The sequence below is a fragment of the Mobula birostris genome, chromosome 21 (assembly GCF_030028105.1).
Source record: "Mobula birostris isolate sMobBir1 chromosome 21, sMobBir1.hap1, whole genome shotgun sequence".
NCBI lineage: Eukaryota > Metazoa > Chordata > Chondrichthyes > Myliobatiformes > Myliobatidae > Mobula > Mobula birostris.
The window spans coordinates 15,527,900-15,543,652 of NC_092390.1; the positions used below are offsets into that span (position 1 = coordinate 15,527,900).

Here is a 15,753-nt window from a genome sequence, read left to right on the forward strand (position 1 = left end):
AGACTTCTGGCTGATCACCTTCCCCCTTTAGAATGCCATGAACTCGACCTTTGACATCCCTGACTCTGGCACCTTGGAACCAACGTGCTATCTGGGTGTCTCTGTTGCATCCACAGAATCTCATCCCTATTCCTCTGACTATGGAATCTCCTATCACTATGACAGTCCTCTTCACCTCTCTTCTCTTCTGAGCCACAGCACCAGACTAAGTGCTAGAGACCCAGTCACTGTGGCTCCCCTCTGGTAGGTCGTCCCCCTCAACAATATCCAAAATGATATATTTATTATTGAGGAGAACAGCCACAAGAGTACTCTGCACTGCCTGCGCATTTCCCTCTCTTCTGACAGTATTCAGTTACCTGCCTCCTTGTAGTTCCTATCTATTACTTCCGCAGTCACCCAAATGAGCCAAAGGCCCTCGAGTTGCACCTCCAGTTCCTTAACATGTTCTCTGAAGAGTTGCAGCTTGGTGCACCTGCTGCAGGTGTGGTTATCTGGGAGACTGGAAGTCTCCCGGAATTCCCACATCTCACACACAGAACAAAACACATTCTCACTGCTCTAATTGTGCCCTAACAGATGAGGAGTGAAAAACAATACCAGATGGTTACCTCACCTAAGCCCGATGAACCAAAGCCACTCCAACACTGGCTCACACACAATAGCCACTGCACTTGCCCTTGCCCTTGCCTTACCTTTATTCGTCCTTTCTAATAAATCCCGTTCACAATTGGGCGACGTCCAACTCCAAAAACTGCTAGGAAACGCTTTTTTTAAACTTTGACCACAGACCTAAATGAAATTGCTGCTGCTTCTCATGTTCTCAAAAGCTAGAAACCTGAAATCTGCCTCTGAAAGAAAAAGATGTGCTATGCTTCAGGCAAGTCCTATCATAAGGTCTTGTTTGATTGTGTAAGTGCTAGATGTTTTCGTTAGCCAGGGGTTCAGTTAGCATGCTGTATCTTTTGCTTCAACCACATAACAAGCTGGTGAGGAAGCTCCAATGTACAGAATCACCAGAGGCTGCAGAGGCTTGTAAACTCAGCCAGCTCCATCACGAGCGCAACCCTTCCCACCATTGAGGACATCTTCAAGAGGCAGTACCTCAACGGTGGCATTGATCATTAAGGACCTTCACTATCTGAGACAAGCCCTCTTCTTGTTACCACCATCAGGGAGGAGGTATTGCACTGAACAAAACAACAAATTTCACAAGATATGTCTGTGATAATAAACCTGATTCTGAGATATATCAATGGGGAACCTAATTAAGCAAAGGAGGAACTAAAAGGTGAGGAGGATTGGGAGAAGGTTGGAGTGGAGCATGCATACCATCTCAGACCAGGCGCAATAGCTGTAATCACCATATATTTCTCGTCTTCGTGATCCGTTTTATGATTCACCTCTCAGTGAGCAACCTTGTTAACTTTTGGGCTCCTGCCCTGTAAGCGGTAAGATGCAGAGGGGAATTGAGATGAGCGCAAGTGGGACTGAGTGGGATGGCCTTCGAGGGCCAGATTCCCAATGTTCAGGAGCTGTAGCTCGTGATTCATCTAACCTGCTGTACCTAATTTTATCCACTGAACAAACCATTTTTTCCCAAATGGTCCATGCCATGTTAATTCTCTACATACACTTCTTCCCACATCTCTTTATTTCACCTACTGACAGTATCCTTCTATTCCCTTCTCCCTTGGTAACTTAACTGAAGTGCATCTGTGTCTCAGGCACTTGCCTCTTGGAAGATCGTGCAGTGGTAGAGGCCAAGCTAGATTCTATTCACAGCCGTGACGATACTTCTGGTGTGGACAAAAAGGCACCAAAAATGTTTTTAAGCATGCATTTCTCATAAGTAACTGTGATCTGCTAAACAATAGTTGAGCTTTATTCAATAAAGCCTTCAATAGAAATTTCCTATTGATCTGAAGCTCTTTAATGTAGTAACAATGAAAGTGTGGTTAGTATGTCTTAGTTTGGTGGTCATCTTCCAGGTTTCACTTTCGATTTGCACGATGATTTGAGCCTTTATACACACAGTGGCCACTTTATTAGGTACATCTCGACACTTGCTCGTTAATCCAAAATATCTAATCAGCCAATCAAGTGGCAGCAACTCAGTGCATAATAGCATACAGGCATGGCAAAGAGGTTTAGTTCTTGTTCAGACCAAATATCAGAATGGGAAGAAATATCGTCTATGTGAATTTAACTATGGAGTGATTGTTGGTGCAAGATGGGTGGTTTCAGTATCTCAAACTGCAGATCTCCTAGGGTTTTCACAAACAATTGTCTCTAGAGTTTACAGAGAATGATGCAGAAAAGATAAAAAGCATCCAGTGAGCGGCAGTTCTGTGAGCAAAAATGCATTGTTAATGAGAGAGGTCAGAGGAGAAAGGCCTCTTTCTGGGTAGGTATCTGCCTTTCCCCTCAGCCAGATGAGGAAGTGGATTTGTGAATCCCAAGCACCACTGCTGCATAAATAAATCAGTGAACATAACCCGCAGCAGTTGTATAAACAAAAGGATTCATTCATGCATGCCACGTCACCTGCTTCTGTAACTTATTTTTAAAGATTGAAAGGAGTTTAAAGATTAGCTTTTTTTGTGACATTTACATTGAAACGTAGTGAAATGCGTTGCTTGTTTCATCGTGTGCAATGTGCTAGGCGCAAACCACAACTGTTCCCACACTTCCAGTACCAATATAGTATGCCCACAACTCATCCCGACTGTATCTCTTTGGAATATGGGAGGATACTGGAGCACCTGGAGGAAGCCCACGCAGTCATGAGAATAACAGACAACGGCAGGAATCGAACTCCCAATTGCAAGCGCGCTAACACTGTGCTACCTACTGGCCCTTAAATTAAATTATAGAGCATTCCAGCACCGAAGGAGCATATTTGCCACACTATGTTCATAAAAATTCATCCAAAGCACCTTTTCATTTTCTGTGTCCTTTCTAAACAATTTCCCCAGTTATTAGATAGGGACATATGTGTACTTCAAGCCGTGATTGGGGTCAGAATTTCCTCATAGGGTGAATTATTCTCCCAAACCAATCCCAGCAACTTTGCAAATGTGCAACGAGCAACCTACTGAAAGAGCAGCATCTGTGGGAGGTAGTGGGAGGACTCAGTGCTGATGCAGGGTGTTAACCCAGAATGTTGACAATTCCTTTCTCTCCACAGATGTTGCTCAACCCACTAAGTTCAAAGTAAATTTATTATCAAAATACACATATGTCACCATTTACGACCCTGAGATTCATTTTCTTGTGGGCATTCACTGTAAATACAAGAAACACAGTGAAAAACCAGACACAACAGGACAAACAACCAATGTGCAAAAAAAACTGTACGAATACAAAAGAAAGTGGAAAAAAATAAACAAACAAAAAACAATAAATATCGAGAACATGAGCTAGGAGTCCTTGAAATTGAGTCCATAGGTTGTGGGAATAGTTTTGTGATGGGCGAGTGAAGTTATCCCCTCTGGTTTAAGAGCCTGATAGTGGAGGGGTAGTAACCATGCCTGAATCTGGTGGTCTGAGTCCTGAGGCTCCTGTATCTTCTTCCTGATGGCAGCAGCAAGAAGAGAGCATGCCTCAGTGGTAGAGTTCCTTGATAATGGATGTTGCTTTCCTGTGTCAACACATCGTGGTGAGAAGAGCTTTACCTGTCATGGTCTGAGATATATCCACTACTTCTTGTAGGCTTTTCCTTACAAGGGCATTGGTGTTTCTATACCAAGCCGCAATGCCACCAGTCAATGTACTCTCCATATCCATAGAGGTTTGTCAACATTTTTGATGACGTATTGAATCGTCACAAACTTTAAAGAAAGTAGAGGCTCTATCGTGCTTTCTTCCTAATGGCACTTGCGTGCTGGACCCAGGACAGGTTATCTAAAATAACACCGTGGAATTTAAAGTTGCTGACCATCTACACCTCTGATCCCCGATGAGAACTGGCTCATAGACCTCCAATTTCCTCTTCCTGAAGGCAATAATCATCTTGATCTTGCTGATGCTGAGTGAGAAGTTTTTGTGGTTGCATCACTTAGCCAGATTTTCAGTCTCCCTCCTATATGCAAATTCGTCACTGCTTTTTGATTCGGCCAATGACAGTGGTGTTGTCAGCAAACTTAATTATGACATAGGAACTGTGCTTAGCCTCACATTCATGAGTATAAAGCAAATAGAGCAGGGAGCTAGGCACACACCTTGTGGTGCAACTGTGGTAATGGAGATTGTGGAGGAAATATTGTTGCCGATCTGAACTGACTTGGGGTGTCAGGTGAGGAAATCGAGGATCCAATTGCACAGAGGTATTGAGGCCTAGGTCTTAAAGCTTATTGATTAGTTTTGAGGAGATGATAGTATTGAATGCCGAGCTGTAGCCAATGAAGAGCATCCCGATGTATGCATCTTCACTGTCCAAATGTTCCAGGTTTGATGAAAAGCTAATTAAGTGGCATCTGTTGTTGATCCGTTGTGACGATAGGCAAATTTGAGTTGATCTAAGTCGCATTTCAGGCAGATGTTGATAACTTTCATCACCAACCTCTCAAAGCACCTCATGACATTGGATGTAAGTGCTACTGAACAATGGTCATTGAGGCAAGTAGCCTTTTTCTTCTTAGGTACTGGTATGCTGAAGCCTGCTCGGAGCAGGTGGGTATTCAATCTGCCGAAGCATGACGTTAAAGATACCGGTGAACAAGCCAGCCAGTTGATCAGCACAGGTCTTTAGTATTCGGCCAGGTACCCTGTATGTACCAAATGCCTCCTTGGCTTCATCTTCCTTAAGGATGCTCTCATATCGGCCTCAGAGACTGAAATCACAGGGTCGTCTGGTGCTGTGAGAGTTCGTGAATGTGCCTCCATGTTTTGATTGTCAAAGTGAGCATTAAAGGCATTGAGCTCATCTGGGAGTGAAACCTTGTTGCCACCTATATCGCTTGGTTTCGTTTTGTAGGAGGTGATAGCATTCAAGCCCTACCGCAGTTGTCGAGCATCCTTCAGTTCCTCTGACAAATTGTTTGTTGCTCCAGATTCCAGCATCTGCGGACTCCAACCTTGTGAAGATTATTGGAAATCACAGAGAATTATGTTTCTTTGCCTTTGGAAGAGATTGCTTTCAAAGGCTGCAAAATACGTAGAAGCTCTATCCCTAATTCTTTATATTCAGTTATTCCTATTCAGTTATCCTGTGTAGTTTGGGTATCATAAAGTTGAAGGCGCAATACTCTTGAACCCTATTAAGGGATGCACCAGGTGCTGTTTTCTTACCTGTCAGATTTCAAGTGCAAGTGCTGGATCAACCAGGCATTTTATTTTTGTACCCTTCAGTGTTTCCCCTAAGCGGAAGATTGAGGACTAACATCAAGCTATTATGGAAAGGTTTGCACTGTAGCATAATTTATTGGAATGCTCTATCTGGCACCGTTCTGCCGGCCTCTGTATGATGTCTTTTCAGTAGTAAATCATTTTTAAGACTGAATTAAATATGGATAATGAAACGCCTTTGCACACTCAGCAAATGGATTTGTCTCCCAGCCAGCAGCATTTGATTGCTATCAGCATCTGTGGCACACGACTGCTCGAGAGTATAGGTGATCAACATCTCTCAAATGTCCTAACATCTACTGAAGGTTGAATCTCACCTCACTTAAAATTGAGCTCGTCTGTGGGAAGAGAAAAATTGGTTCTGGTTCCCCTGTCACCCTTTCTCCTCATCTGCCCATCACCTTCCTCTGGTTCCTTTCCTCCTTATTTTATCGCCTTTGTTTCAGTCCCTTCCCACCTACATCCGTGAACCTCCACAAGCTCTCAGTCTCTTCAACTACATTCTGTTCTCTGGCCCTGATCGCTTAATTTTCACTATGGATGTCCATTTCTACTCCCCCAATCAGGAAGGCCTTTAAGCTTCCTGCAAGATTTCCATACATGCTGCCTGACCTGCTGAGTTCCTCCAGCACTTTATGTGTATTACACTGGATTTCCAGCATCTGCAGAATCTCGTGTTCCCCTCCACTTTTTCATTTTTCCTTGGTTCACTGTCCTCTCCTTTTAGATTCCTCCACCTTCAGCCCTTTACCTCTTACCACTTATCCCCTCCCTTCTTACTTCATCCTCACACTCCACCCACTCACTTTTCCCCTCACCTGGCCTCACCTATCACCTGCTAGCTTGTATTTCTTCCCCTTCCCCCACCTTCTAATTCCAGCTTCTTCCCCCTTCTTTCCCAGTACTGATGAAGGGTCACAGCCAGAAATGCTGACTAAATATTCCCCTCCATAGATGCTGCCTGACTTTCTGAGTTCCTCCAACATTTTGTGTGTGGTGCTAGGAAAAAAAAAGACTGAAAGCGTCATTCATGGAATGGGGAACAGGTGTGACGGGCTGCATGGTCCCAGTAAGGTCACTTACTGCCAAGGCAGAAAGTAAGTTTGTACTCATCCTTTGCTCAGTGCAGTGCATTGCCAGTTACCCTGAGAAAGTTGTTGGTAGGCTGTCTGCCTGAACAGATGATAGTGCTCACGGCTTACACAACTGGGAGAGGAACCTGCTGTGCTATTAACAGTGTGGAGCTGAATTCACATATATGTCAGACCTGGCAGGAGTGGTGATTGACCATATGGACAAGCCCGCCCCACCATTGAGCACTTCTACAAAGAATGCTACCACAAGAGAGTAGCATCCATCATCAAAGACCTCCCCACCGCCACCATCCAGGCCATGCTCTCTTCTCTCTACTACCGTCAGGCTGGAGGTACAGGAGCCTTACATCCCACACAACCAAATTCAGAATCAGATTTAATAACACCAACAAGTGTAGTGAAATTTGTTGTCTTTACAGCATCAGTACAATGCAATACATAATAGAGAAAATGTGAATTATAATAAATATATTTATATATAATGGTTAAATTAACGAAGTAGTAAAAGTAAAAAAGTAGTGAGGTAGTATTCATGAGCTTAATGTCCATTCAGAAATAGGATGGCAGAAGGTAAGAAGCTGTTCCTGAATCGTGTGTGCTTCAGGCTTCTGTACCTCCTTCCTGATGTTAACAATGAGAAGAGGGCATGTCCTGGGTGGTCGGGGCCCTTAATGATGGATGCTGCCTTTTTGAGGCACTGTTCTTCGAAGATGTCCTGAATGCTACAGAGGCTAGAGCCCATGATGAAGCTGATTAGGTTTACAACTGACTGCAGCTTACTTCAATCCTATGCAGTAGCCCCTGATACCAGATGGTAATGCAGCCAGTTAGAATGCTCTCCAAAGTACATCTGTAGAAATTTGCAAGTGCGATTGAATTGTCTGTGGTGGCCAGTGCTATCATGTTTGCTGTTGTGTGCTGGGGCAGCAGGCTGAGGGTAGCAGACACCAACAGAATCAACAAACTCATTCGTAAGGCCAGTGATGTTGTGGGGATGGAACTGGACTCTCTCACAGTGGTGTCTGAAAAGAGGATGCTGTCTAAGTTGCATGCCATCTTGGTCAATGTCTCCCATCCACTACATAATGTACTGGGTGGGCACAGGAGTACATTCAGCCAGGGTCTCATTCCACCGAGATGCAACACGGAGCGTCATAGGAAGTCATTCCTGTCTGTGGCCATTGTTACGTACCCCGTAACTGGGTTGCCAAACCAGCAGAAATGGACCACTCAGTTGGAGTCTGGATTACTGGAACTAAGAAAGTTTTATTAAAGAAATAAGCAACACAGTACTCTAATAGTAAGGATATAAATGCAACAGGTTAGCAATGACTAAACACACATGCACACAGAACTAGGATAATAGGGTCAATCAGCTCTATCGCAGTCTAGGGGTAAAATGTTCAATCACAAGTGACAGAGTTCAGTTTAGTTCAGTTCGCAATAATCGCCGTCGTACCGTTGGGGAGAGAGAGAGCGAATGCTGATATTCAAATCGGATTCAACAGACCTTTGATATTCCTCGCAGTTAGCTTTCGGGCGAGCCCTTTGTAATGTCTTCTGAGGTCACCGACTGTGACCCCTCCGTTCCAGATACGATCGTTCCTCTGCGGTGAACCCAGCACCCAAGCAAGGGTGGACACACACACCAGGTTCCCGCCGACCGTATCTTTCCACCCTGTGCGTCTATGGCTGGTCCCGTGATCAGTCCTCCAAAAACTCCCACCGACTTGTGGGGGGCACACCGCTTCCAGGGTCTCGTTACCTCGTGGTGTCGTGTGTGTTGTCTTAGCGAACCTGTCCCTTTTTATCCCCCTGCTGGGGTATCGCCTGTCCATCATACTTCAAACAGTTCAGGGTTCAAAAGGAGCCGGTCTTGACAATACTCAGACCGGTGTCTCCTTCCGTTAAACTCTCTTGTCTCTTCATTAACATTTCCAAATGCTGCTCCATTGTCTTACTTATCTCTCTCTCCTGAAGACAGGTGGCAGATCAACTGTTGATCCCACTGGTGCTAGCACAGGACAGTTAACATCTTAGTCTATGTGTACTTTTGTAACCCTCTTTCGTCACACCATCAAACTTTACAACTCCTCCCTTGGAGGGTCAGACACCCTGAGCCAATAGGCTGGTCCTGGACTTATTTCATAATGTACTGGTGTAATTTACATATTACTATTTAACTATTGTTTTATTACTATTTATTATTTATGGTGCAACTGTAACGAAAACCAATTTCCCCCGGGATCAATAAAATATGACTATGACTATGACTATTAGCCTTCAACTTTCAAGATCTGAACCAATGTGGATAACTTCACTCACCTCAATTCTGAACTGATTCCACAACCTACAGGCTCACTCTTAACAACTCTATAACTCACATACAAGAGAATATCTACAGATGCTGGAAATCCAAGCAACACACACAAAATGCTGGAGGAACTCAGCAGGCCAGGCAGCATCTATGGAAAAAAGTACAGTTGACGTTTCAGCTGAAGGGTCTCAGCCGGAAACATCGGCTGTACTCGTTTCCATCGATGCTGCCTTGCCTGCTGAGTTCCTCCAGCATTTTGTGTGTGTTGCTTCTATAGCTCATATTCTCAGTATTTATTTGCTGTTTTTTGTATTTACAGTTTGTCTTTTGCACATTGATTGTTTGTCAGTCTTTGTATGTAGGTTTTCATTGATTCTATTGTATTCCTTTGTGGTACTGTGAATGTCTGCAAGAAAATGAATCTCGGGGTGGTATATGGTAACATCTATGTACTTTAATAATAAATTTACTTTGAACATTGAACATGGAAGAGCACAAGTGAATCAGTAGGCTTTTTTGTTACATACTGCCAACCAATGCTGCAAACAAGCTTGCTAGCACAAATGCCCTGTATATGTATGTTTTATTTGTAGGTGTATGGGGGCATACCACATTCAGTTTCAGTGTTGCATTTCTCTAACATTGAATTCTGGTGTAATTGTTATCATTAGTAAACTGACTAAACAATTGCTTATTGTGTAAAGCAGTGACATCAGAGGATGAGCTGAGCTGGACACTATGATTTGGCATCAGTTCTAAAGGTGTAGCAGTATGAGGTTAATAACCCTACTAATATAAATTCATCATTTTTAATTTATAGTGCCCGGTTCAATACCCAGACTGTTAACTAAATGTCACCCACATCACTTTCAGACGGTTCAAAAAGTATCAGTCCATGTCAAGGGAGTTTTGTCCAAGCACACAGGGTTTTGGCTAGATTCATTTTGCGCTGATGTTATGCAGTGGGGTTCTCATTGCATATTACCATCTGGTTCCCTTTCAAACATTACGTAAATCTGCGTGACCTATGATACAGCAGATGGAATGTTTGCTGCTTTAACACAGTACTGGCCTCTGTTAACTTAACTCAGTGTTGACTAGACTTCCTGCCTTAAAATTCTTCGTCTTCATAACTCCCTTGCTGAACAGCATAATTTATAGTGCAGTGCCTATAAAAAGGATTCCCCCCCCCCCAAAAGTTTTCATGCTTTATTGTTTTACAACATTGAGTCACAGTGGATTTAATTTGGCTTTGTTTGACACTGATCATTAGAAAAAGACACTTTTGTGTCAAAGTGAAAACAGATCTCTACAAAGTGATCTAAATTAATTACAAATATAAAACAAAATAATTCATTGCATAAGTATCCACCCCTTCAAGTCAGTATTTAGTAGATGCAGCTTTGGCAGCAATTACAGTCAATGTGGATAGGTCTCTATCAGCTTTGCACATCTGGACACTGCAATTTTTCCCCATTCTCCTTTATAAAACTGCTCAAGCTCTTTCAGTTACATGGGGATTGTGAGTGGACAGCCCTTTTCAAATTCAGCCACAAGTTTTCAATTGGATTGAGTTGTGAGCTCTGACTTGGTCACTCCAGGACATTAACAATTTTGTTTTTAAGCCATTCCTGTGTAGCTTTGGCTTTATTCTTGAGGTCATTGTCTTACTGGAAAACGTATCTCCCAAGTTGCAGTTCTCTTGCAGACTGCATCAGGTTTTCCTCCAGGATTTCCCTGTATTTTGCTGCATTCATTTTACCCTCTACCTTCTCAAGCCTTCCAGGGCCTGCTGCAGCTACCACCGTGCTTCATGGTAGGGATGGTGAGTTTTTGATGATGTACAGTGTTTGGCTTACACCAAATATGGCATTTAGTCTGATGGCCAAAAAAGCTTAATTTTGGTTTCACCAGACCATAGAACCTTCTTCCATTTGAACTCAGATCTCCCACATGCTTTCTGGCAAACCCAAGATGTGAATCCATGTGAGTTTTTTTCAGCAGTGGCTTCTTCTTTGCCACTCTCCCATATAGCTGAGACTGGTGAAGCACCCGGGCAACAGTTGTATGTTGTATACGCAGTTTCTCCCATCTCAGCCACTGAAGCTTGTAACTGCTCCAGAGCTGTCATAGATCTCTTGGTGGCCTCCCACATGGTCACTCGGTTTTTGAGGACAGCCTGCTCTAGGCAGATTTCTAGCTGTGCCATATTCTTTCCATTCCTTGATGATTAACTTAACTGTTCTCCAAAGGATATTCAGTGACTTGGAAATCTTCTTGTATCCATCTCCTGACTTGTGCTTTTCAAGAACCTTTCCTTGGAGTTGCTTGGAGTGTTTTTTTTTGCCTTCATAGAGTAGTTTTTGCCAGGATACTGACTCACCAGCAGTTGGACCTCCCAGATTCAGGTGTATTTCTACTGCAATCAGTTGAAGCACCTTGACTGCGCATGGGTCTCCAAAAACAGATCTCTATTTAACTAATTATGTGATTTCTAAAACCAATTGGTTGCACCTGTGATCGTTTGGTGTGTCGTATTGGAGGTGAATACTTATGCAATCAAATATTTTCTGTTTTTATTTTGTAATTAATTTAGATCACTTTGTAGAGCTCTGTTTTCACTTTGAGACAAAAGAGTCTTTTTCTGTTGATCAGTGTCAAAAAATGCCAGATTAAATCCACTGTGATTCAATGTTGTAGAGCAATAAAACATGAAAACTTACAAAGAGGGGGTGAATACTTTTTATAGGTACCGTATATTTTGTTTGCACTGTACTGCCTAAAACAACAAATTTCACCAGGTATGTCAGTGATAGTAAGCCTGATTCTGATAATACTCAGATTCACAACCTCAGATGCACAGATAATTCCAAACCAGACTACCACAAAACTACTTTCATTCCTTTATTAACTCATTTCAATTTTACTTCCATCACTTGTCTCTTCTGGGAAAAAAATCTGGGGAAATTATTGATTGGAGTAATACTGCATTTTCTCTCGAATCAGTCATTTGTCAAAAAAATCAGATCAGTTCTGCTCAATCCACATTTGTTTTGAACGCAGGGATGCTGATAATTTATATGAATTTCTTTCTCTCCCTCACCAACTAACAAGCTGTTTTGTTCCATGCTGGTAGCTTCAACTGTCCACTCCCCCCATGTATTACAAGAAATTCATTCTCATCTAGAAGATTTTCTCTCACCAAATGTCTTCATTGTTTCTATTAATGGTTGCCCTTGACAGTCACTTTGTTTTAAATTGCACATCAATACAGAATCTCTTTCTTTTTGTCCCATTTGTATTCAAGTGTCAAAAAGACAGCTGCTCTTTGGGTAAGAGCATTGGTCCAGTGCTCTTTTGGTCAGAGGTGTCCCCACGCAGCACTATCCACAAAATGGATTGATGCCCTTTCCTGGTAATTTTCACCGTGTGCCCACTGACCTTGGGAATCCACCCAACTCTGGCAGCTCAATAAAGTTAATTAGGATAGAAGCGCTTTGCTTAGCTGTATTTACTGCTGCTCCTCAAGTGGCAATTAATCATGGCTGTTTTCTCTGTAGCCAGAGACGCGCTCAGTACCAAGCATCCCATGTTGAAGACTCGACCTCTGTCACAAGCATCTAGATCATCGAAGGTGAAAGCCAGAAGCTGTGCAGGTGAGGAAAAGGCTGTAATTGCAGTCAATTAAGGCTTCCACAGTTTGCTGATTAAAGAGACAATTTAATAATCTGACCCACATTTGTCAAAAAAACAGTAAAGTGTAGCTTGTATCCTGCAGGTGTAATAATGCTTGGCTCCTGTGTCTGTATTTACAGCCCATACCAGGTTGTAGTTACAGATAAACTGAAGCAATTAGTGCAAGAGCTTTGTTTTGCTGGTGTATGCATGTTTCACATTGGTGTTAAATAATCCAACTAGGTGGTTCCTTCTCCAATTGACTGGTGTTTCAATATAATTCCTCTAACCCTCTCCACAAACGCCCCTTAAAACAAACTTCAAGACTGCTTAAATACTTCCTCCCCCAGGCAGTTAATCTGATTAACTATTCTAGTTTGTGCACCCCCATCCCCTCTCTATTATGCCTGTCACTGCACTGTAAACACTATAATCCACATTTAATAATTGTAAATATATGCTGGTATTTATGCACATTTTATAACATATCCATATATTAACTTTATTTTTATATAATTTTTGTAATTGTTGAATGGTTGTTCTTCGTTGCATGTCGCACCAACACACCACAGTAAGTTCCTAGTACATGTCGATGTCTGTGGTGAATAAAATTGATCTTTCAAGTGTTTATTGAATCAAGCTTTCAATTAGCATGAAGCATCCAGCCCTCACTTGAGAATGCCAGTAATCCCAAATGGTTTCGTTTGCGGGGATAAATTGGGTGCCGTGGTAGCATAGCAGTTAGCACAACTGAGAGGGGCATCGAAGTTCTGGCGCCATCTGTAAGGACTTCGTACGTTCTCTCTATACAGGTGTCCCCCGCTTTTTGAACGTTCGCTTTACGAAACCTCACTGTTACGAAAGACCTACATTAGTTCCCTGTTTTCGCTAACAGAAGGTGTTTTCACTGTTATGAAAAAAATCAGCGCGCGAAAAAAACAGTGCGCCGCGTGCCCCAAGCAGCCGCTCTCCTCCAGATTCGGAACTGCATTCTCGCCGGCGTTGCTTAAACACGTGCCTGTGAGCAGCTGTTAGCAAGATGAGTTCTAAGGTATTGGAAAATCCTGAAAGAGCTCGTAAGAGTGTTACACTTAACGTAAAACTAGATATAATTAAGCGTTTTGATCGTGGTGAACGAAGTAAGGACAAAATGAGTTTGGCTTGTGGAAGTTGACAAAGATGATGTTGAAGAGGTTTTGGCATCCCATGACCAAGAACTGATAGATGAAGAGCTGATGCAATTGGAAGAGGAAAGGATAACAATCGAAACCGAATGCAGTAGCGAACTGAATGTGAAGCAACTGCGTGAGATTTTCACTGCAATGATAAAGTACGACTTTAATTTTGAAAGGGTATGTAGGTTTAGGAGATATTTGCAGGATGGTTTGAGTCCTTACAAAGAACTGTATAATAGAAAAATGCACGAGGCTCAGCAGTCAGGCAAGCCTTCAGCAGACGATGAACCTCAACCTTCGACATCGAGGAGGGCAGTCATAGGAGAGATGAGCTGCCAGCCCTAATGGAAACAGACAACGATGAGATGACACCCCAGTGTCCCACCACCCCAACCCCCAGGCCGCGGACAGATACCGATTCGCAGAGAATGCAGCAGTAGCCAGGAAGCACACAGCACATCTTTAAGAAAGAAGCCGAAATAAACATGCTAATTAATTAGGTGCCGCCCGGCACGTAATTGTCGGCCCAGATCAGAGGCGATCTATCGGTCGGCGGCCTGGAGGGTGGGGGCCACTGAACCACCCAAACTCCGACAACTCAGTCTAACACACCATCATCAGTGTGCTCGGCGCTGTCCCGATTCCTGTAAGTGATACTACACTGTACATACATTATTTCTACTTTATATAGGCTGTGTACTTTTATGGATTATTTGGTATGATTTGGCAGCTTCATAGCTTAATGGTTACTGGAGAGAGTGTTTTTGTCAAGAGCGCTTGCGTGAGATTTTCTGCCGATGGCGCTTGCGTGAGATTTTCACTACGGACAGCAGTGCAAGCAATGATTGTGGAAAAGTATTTGTACTTTATATAGGCTGTGTATTTATCATATCATTCCTGCTTTTACTATATGTTACTATTATTTTAGGTTTTATGTGTTATTTGGCATGATTTGGTGGGTTATTTTTGGGTCTGCAAACGCTCACAAAATTTTTCCATATAAATAAATGGTAATTGCTTCTTCGCTTTATGACATTCCAGCTTATGAACCGTTTCATAGGAATGCTGTACCTTCGGATGGCGGGGGAAACCTGTAACTACGTGGGTTTTCTTCAGGTGCTCTGTTTTCCTTCCACAGTCCAAAGACTTACCAGTTATTTGTTTAACTGGTCATTAGGAGTTGTCCTGTGATTAGGCTGGTGGGTTGCTGAGTGGCACAGACCGACGGGCCAGAAGTGCCTGTTCTGCTCTGTATCTTAAAATAAATGGGATGCAGTATCTCTGACCCAGTGACAGAATCTCTCCAAAGATGCTTGATTTTGCCAATTGGTTATTGAATGCCTTGTAAAATTATGAGAGGCAGATATTGTCAGCCTTTTCCTTGGGGGTAAAATGTTCAGTGCTGGAGGGCATAGCTTTAAGATGAAAGGGGGAAAGTTTAAGAGTGTTACAAAGTGTTTTTTTTAACAGTGTGTGGAAGGTGCCTAGAACATACTGCCAGGAGAAATTGTAGAAGCAGATATGATACCAGCATTTCAATTCAAGTTTAATTGCATTCAACCATACGTGAATACCCATGAATACAACCAAGCAGGATGTTACCCTGGGGCCACGGTGCAAAATACAGAACACAGCACCAATAGTCACATTCAGGTCAAAACACAAGATAGTAAGTTATCAGTTAAATACAGCCACGCAAAAAAAAAAGATTAGGAAGCATTTAGACAAACAGGGAATTAGGGAATGTACCACATGCATAAGACCATGAGAGAAACAGGAGCAGATTTAAGACATTTGATACACCATTCAATCATGGCTGATACATTTTCCCTTTCAACCCCATCCTTGTACCTTCTTTTCATAACCTTTGACGCCCTTACTAATCAAGAACCTATCAACCTCTGTTTTAAATATACCCATGATTTGACCTCCATAGCCACCTGTGGCGATGAATTCCACAGATTCACCAAACTCTGACGAAAGAAATCCTTCCTCATCTCTACTCAAAGGGACATCCTTCGATTCAGAAGCTGTGCCCTCTGGTCCTAGACTCTCCCACTAGTGGGAACATCCTCTCCATGTCCACTCCATGTAGGCCTTTCAAGAGGCAGATGTGTAGTTTAAATTAGCAACAGGGTTGGCA

At 42.8% G+C, this 15,753-nt stretch overlaps 1 protein-coding gene across 8 annotated transcripts in view; it reads left to right on the forward strand.

The window, feature by feature from the left end:
- The window catches only part of r3hcc1l (R3H domain and coiled-coil containing 1-like), a 324,625-nt gene that overhangs the window by 211,273 nt on the left and 97,599 nt on the right, over nt 1-15,753 (forward strand). For 7 of the 8 annotated variants that reach the window (XR_011882667.1, XR_011882669.1, XR_011882668.1 and 4 more), the window contains exon 5: nt 12,321-12,416. The exons of the other annotated variant lie outside the window; for it this stretch is intronic. Coding sequence is in view for 4 of the 7 variants with exons in the window: in XM_072239023.1 (XP_072095124.1) it covers nt 12,321-12,416 (96 nt within the window). In the remaining 3 variants the exon portion in view is untranslated. The remainder of the gene's footprint in view (nt 1-12,320; nt 12,417-15,753) is intronic. 8 annotated transcript variants of the gene reach the window in all.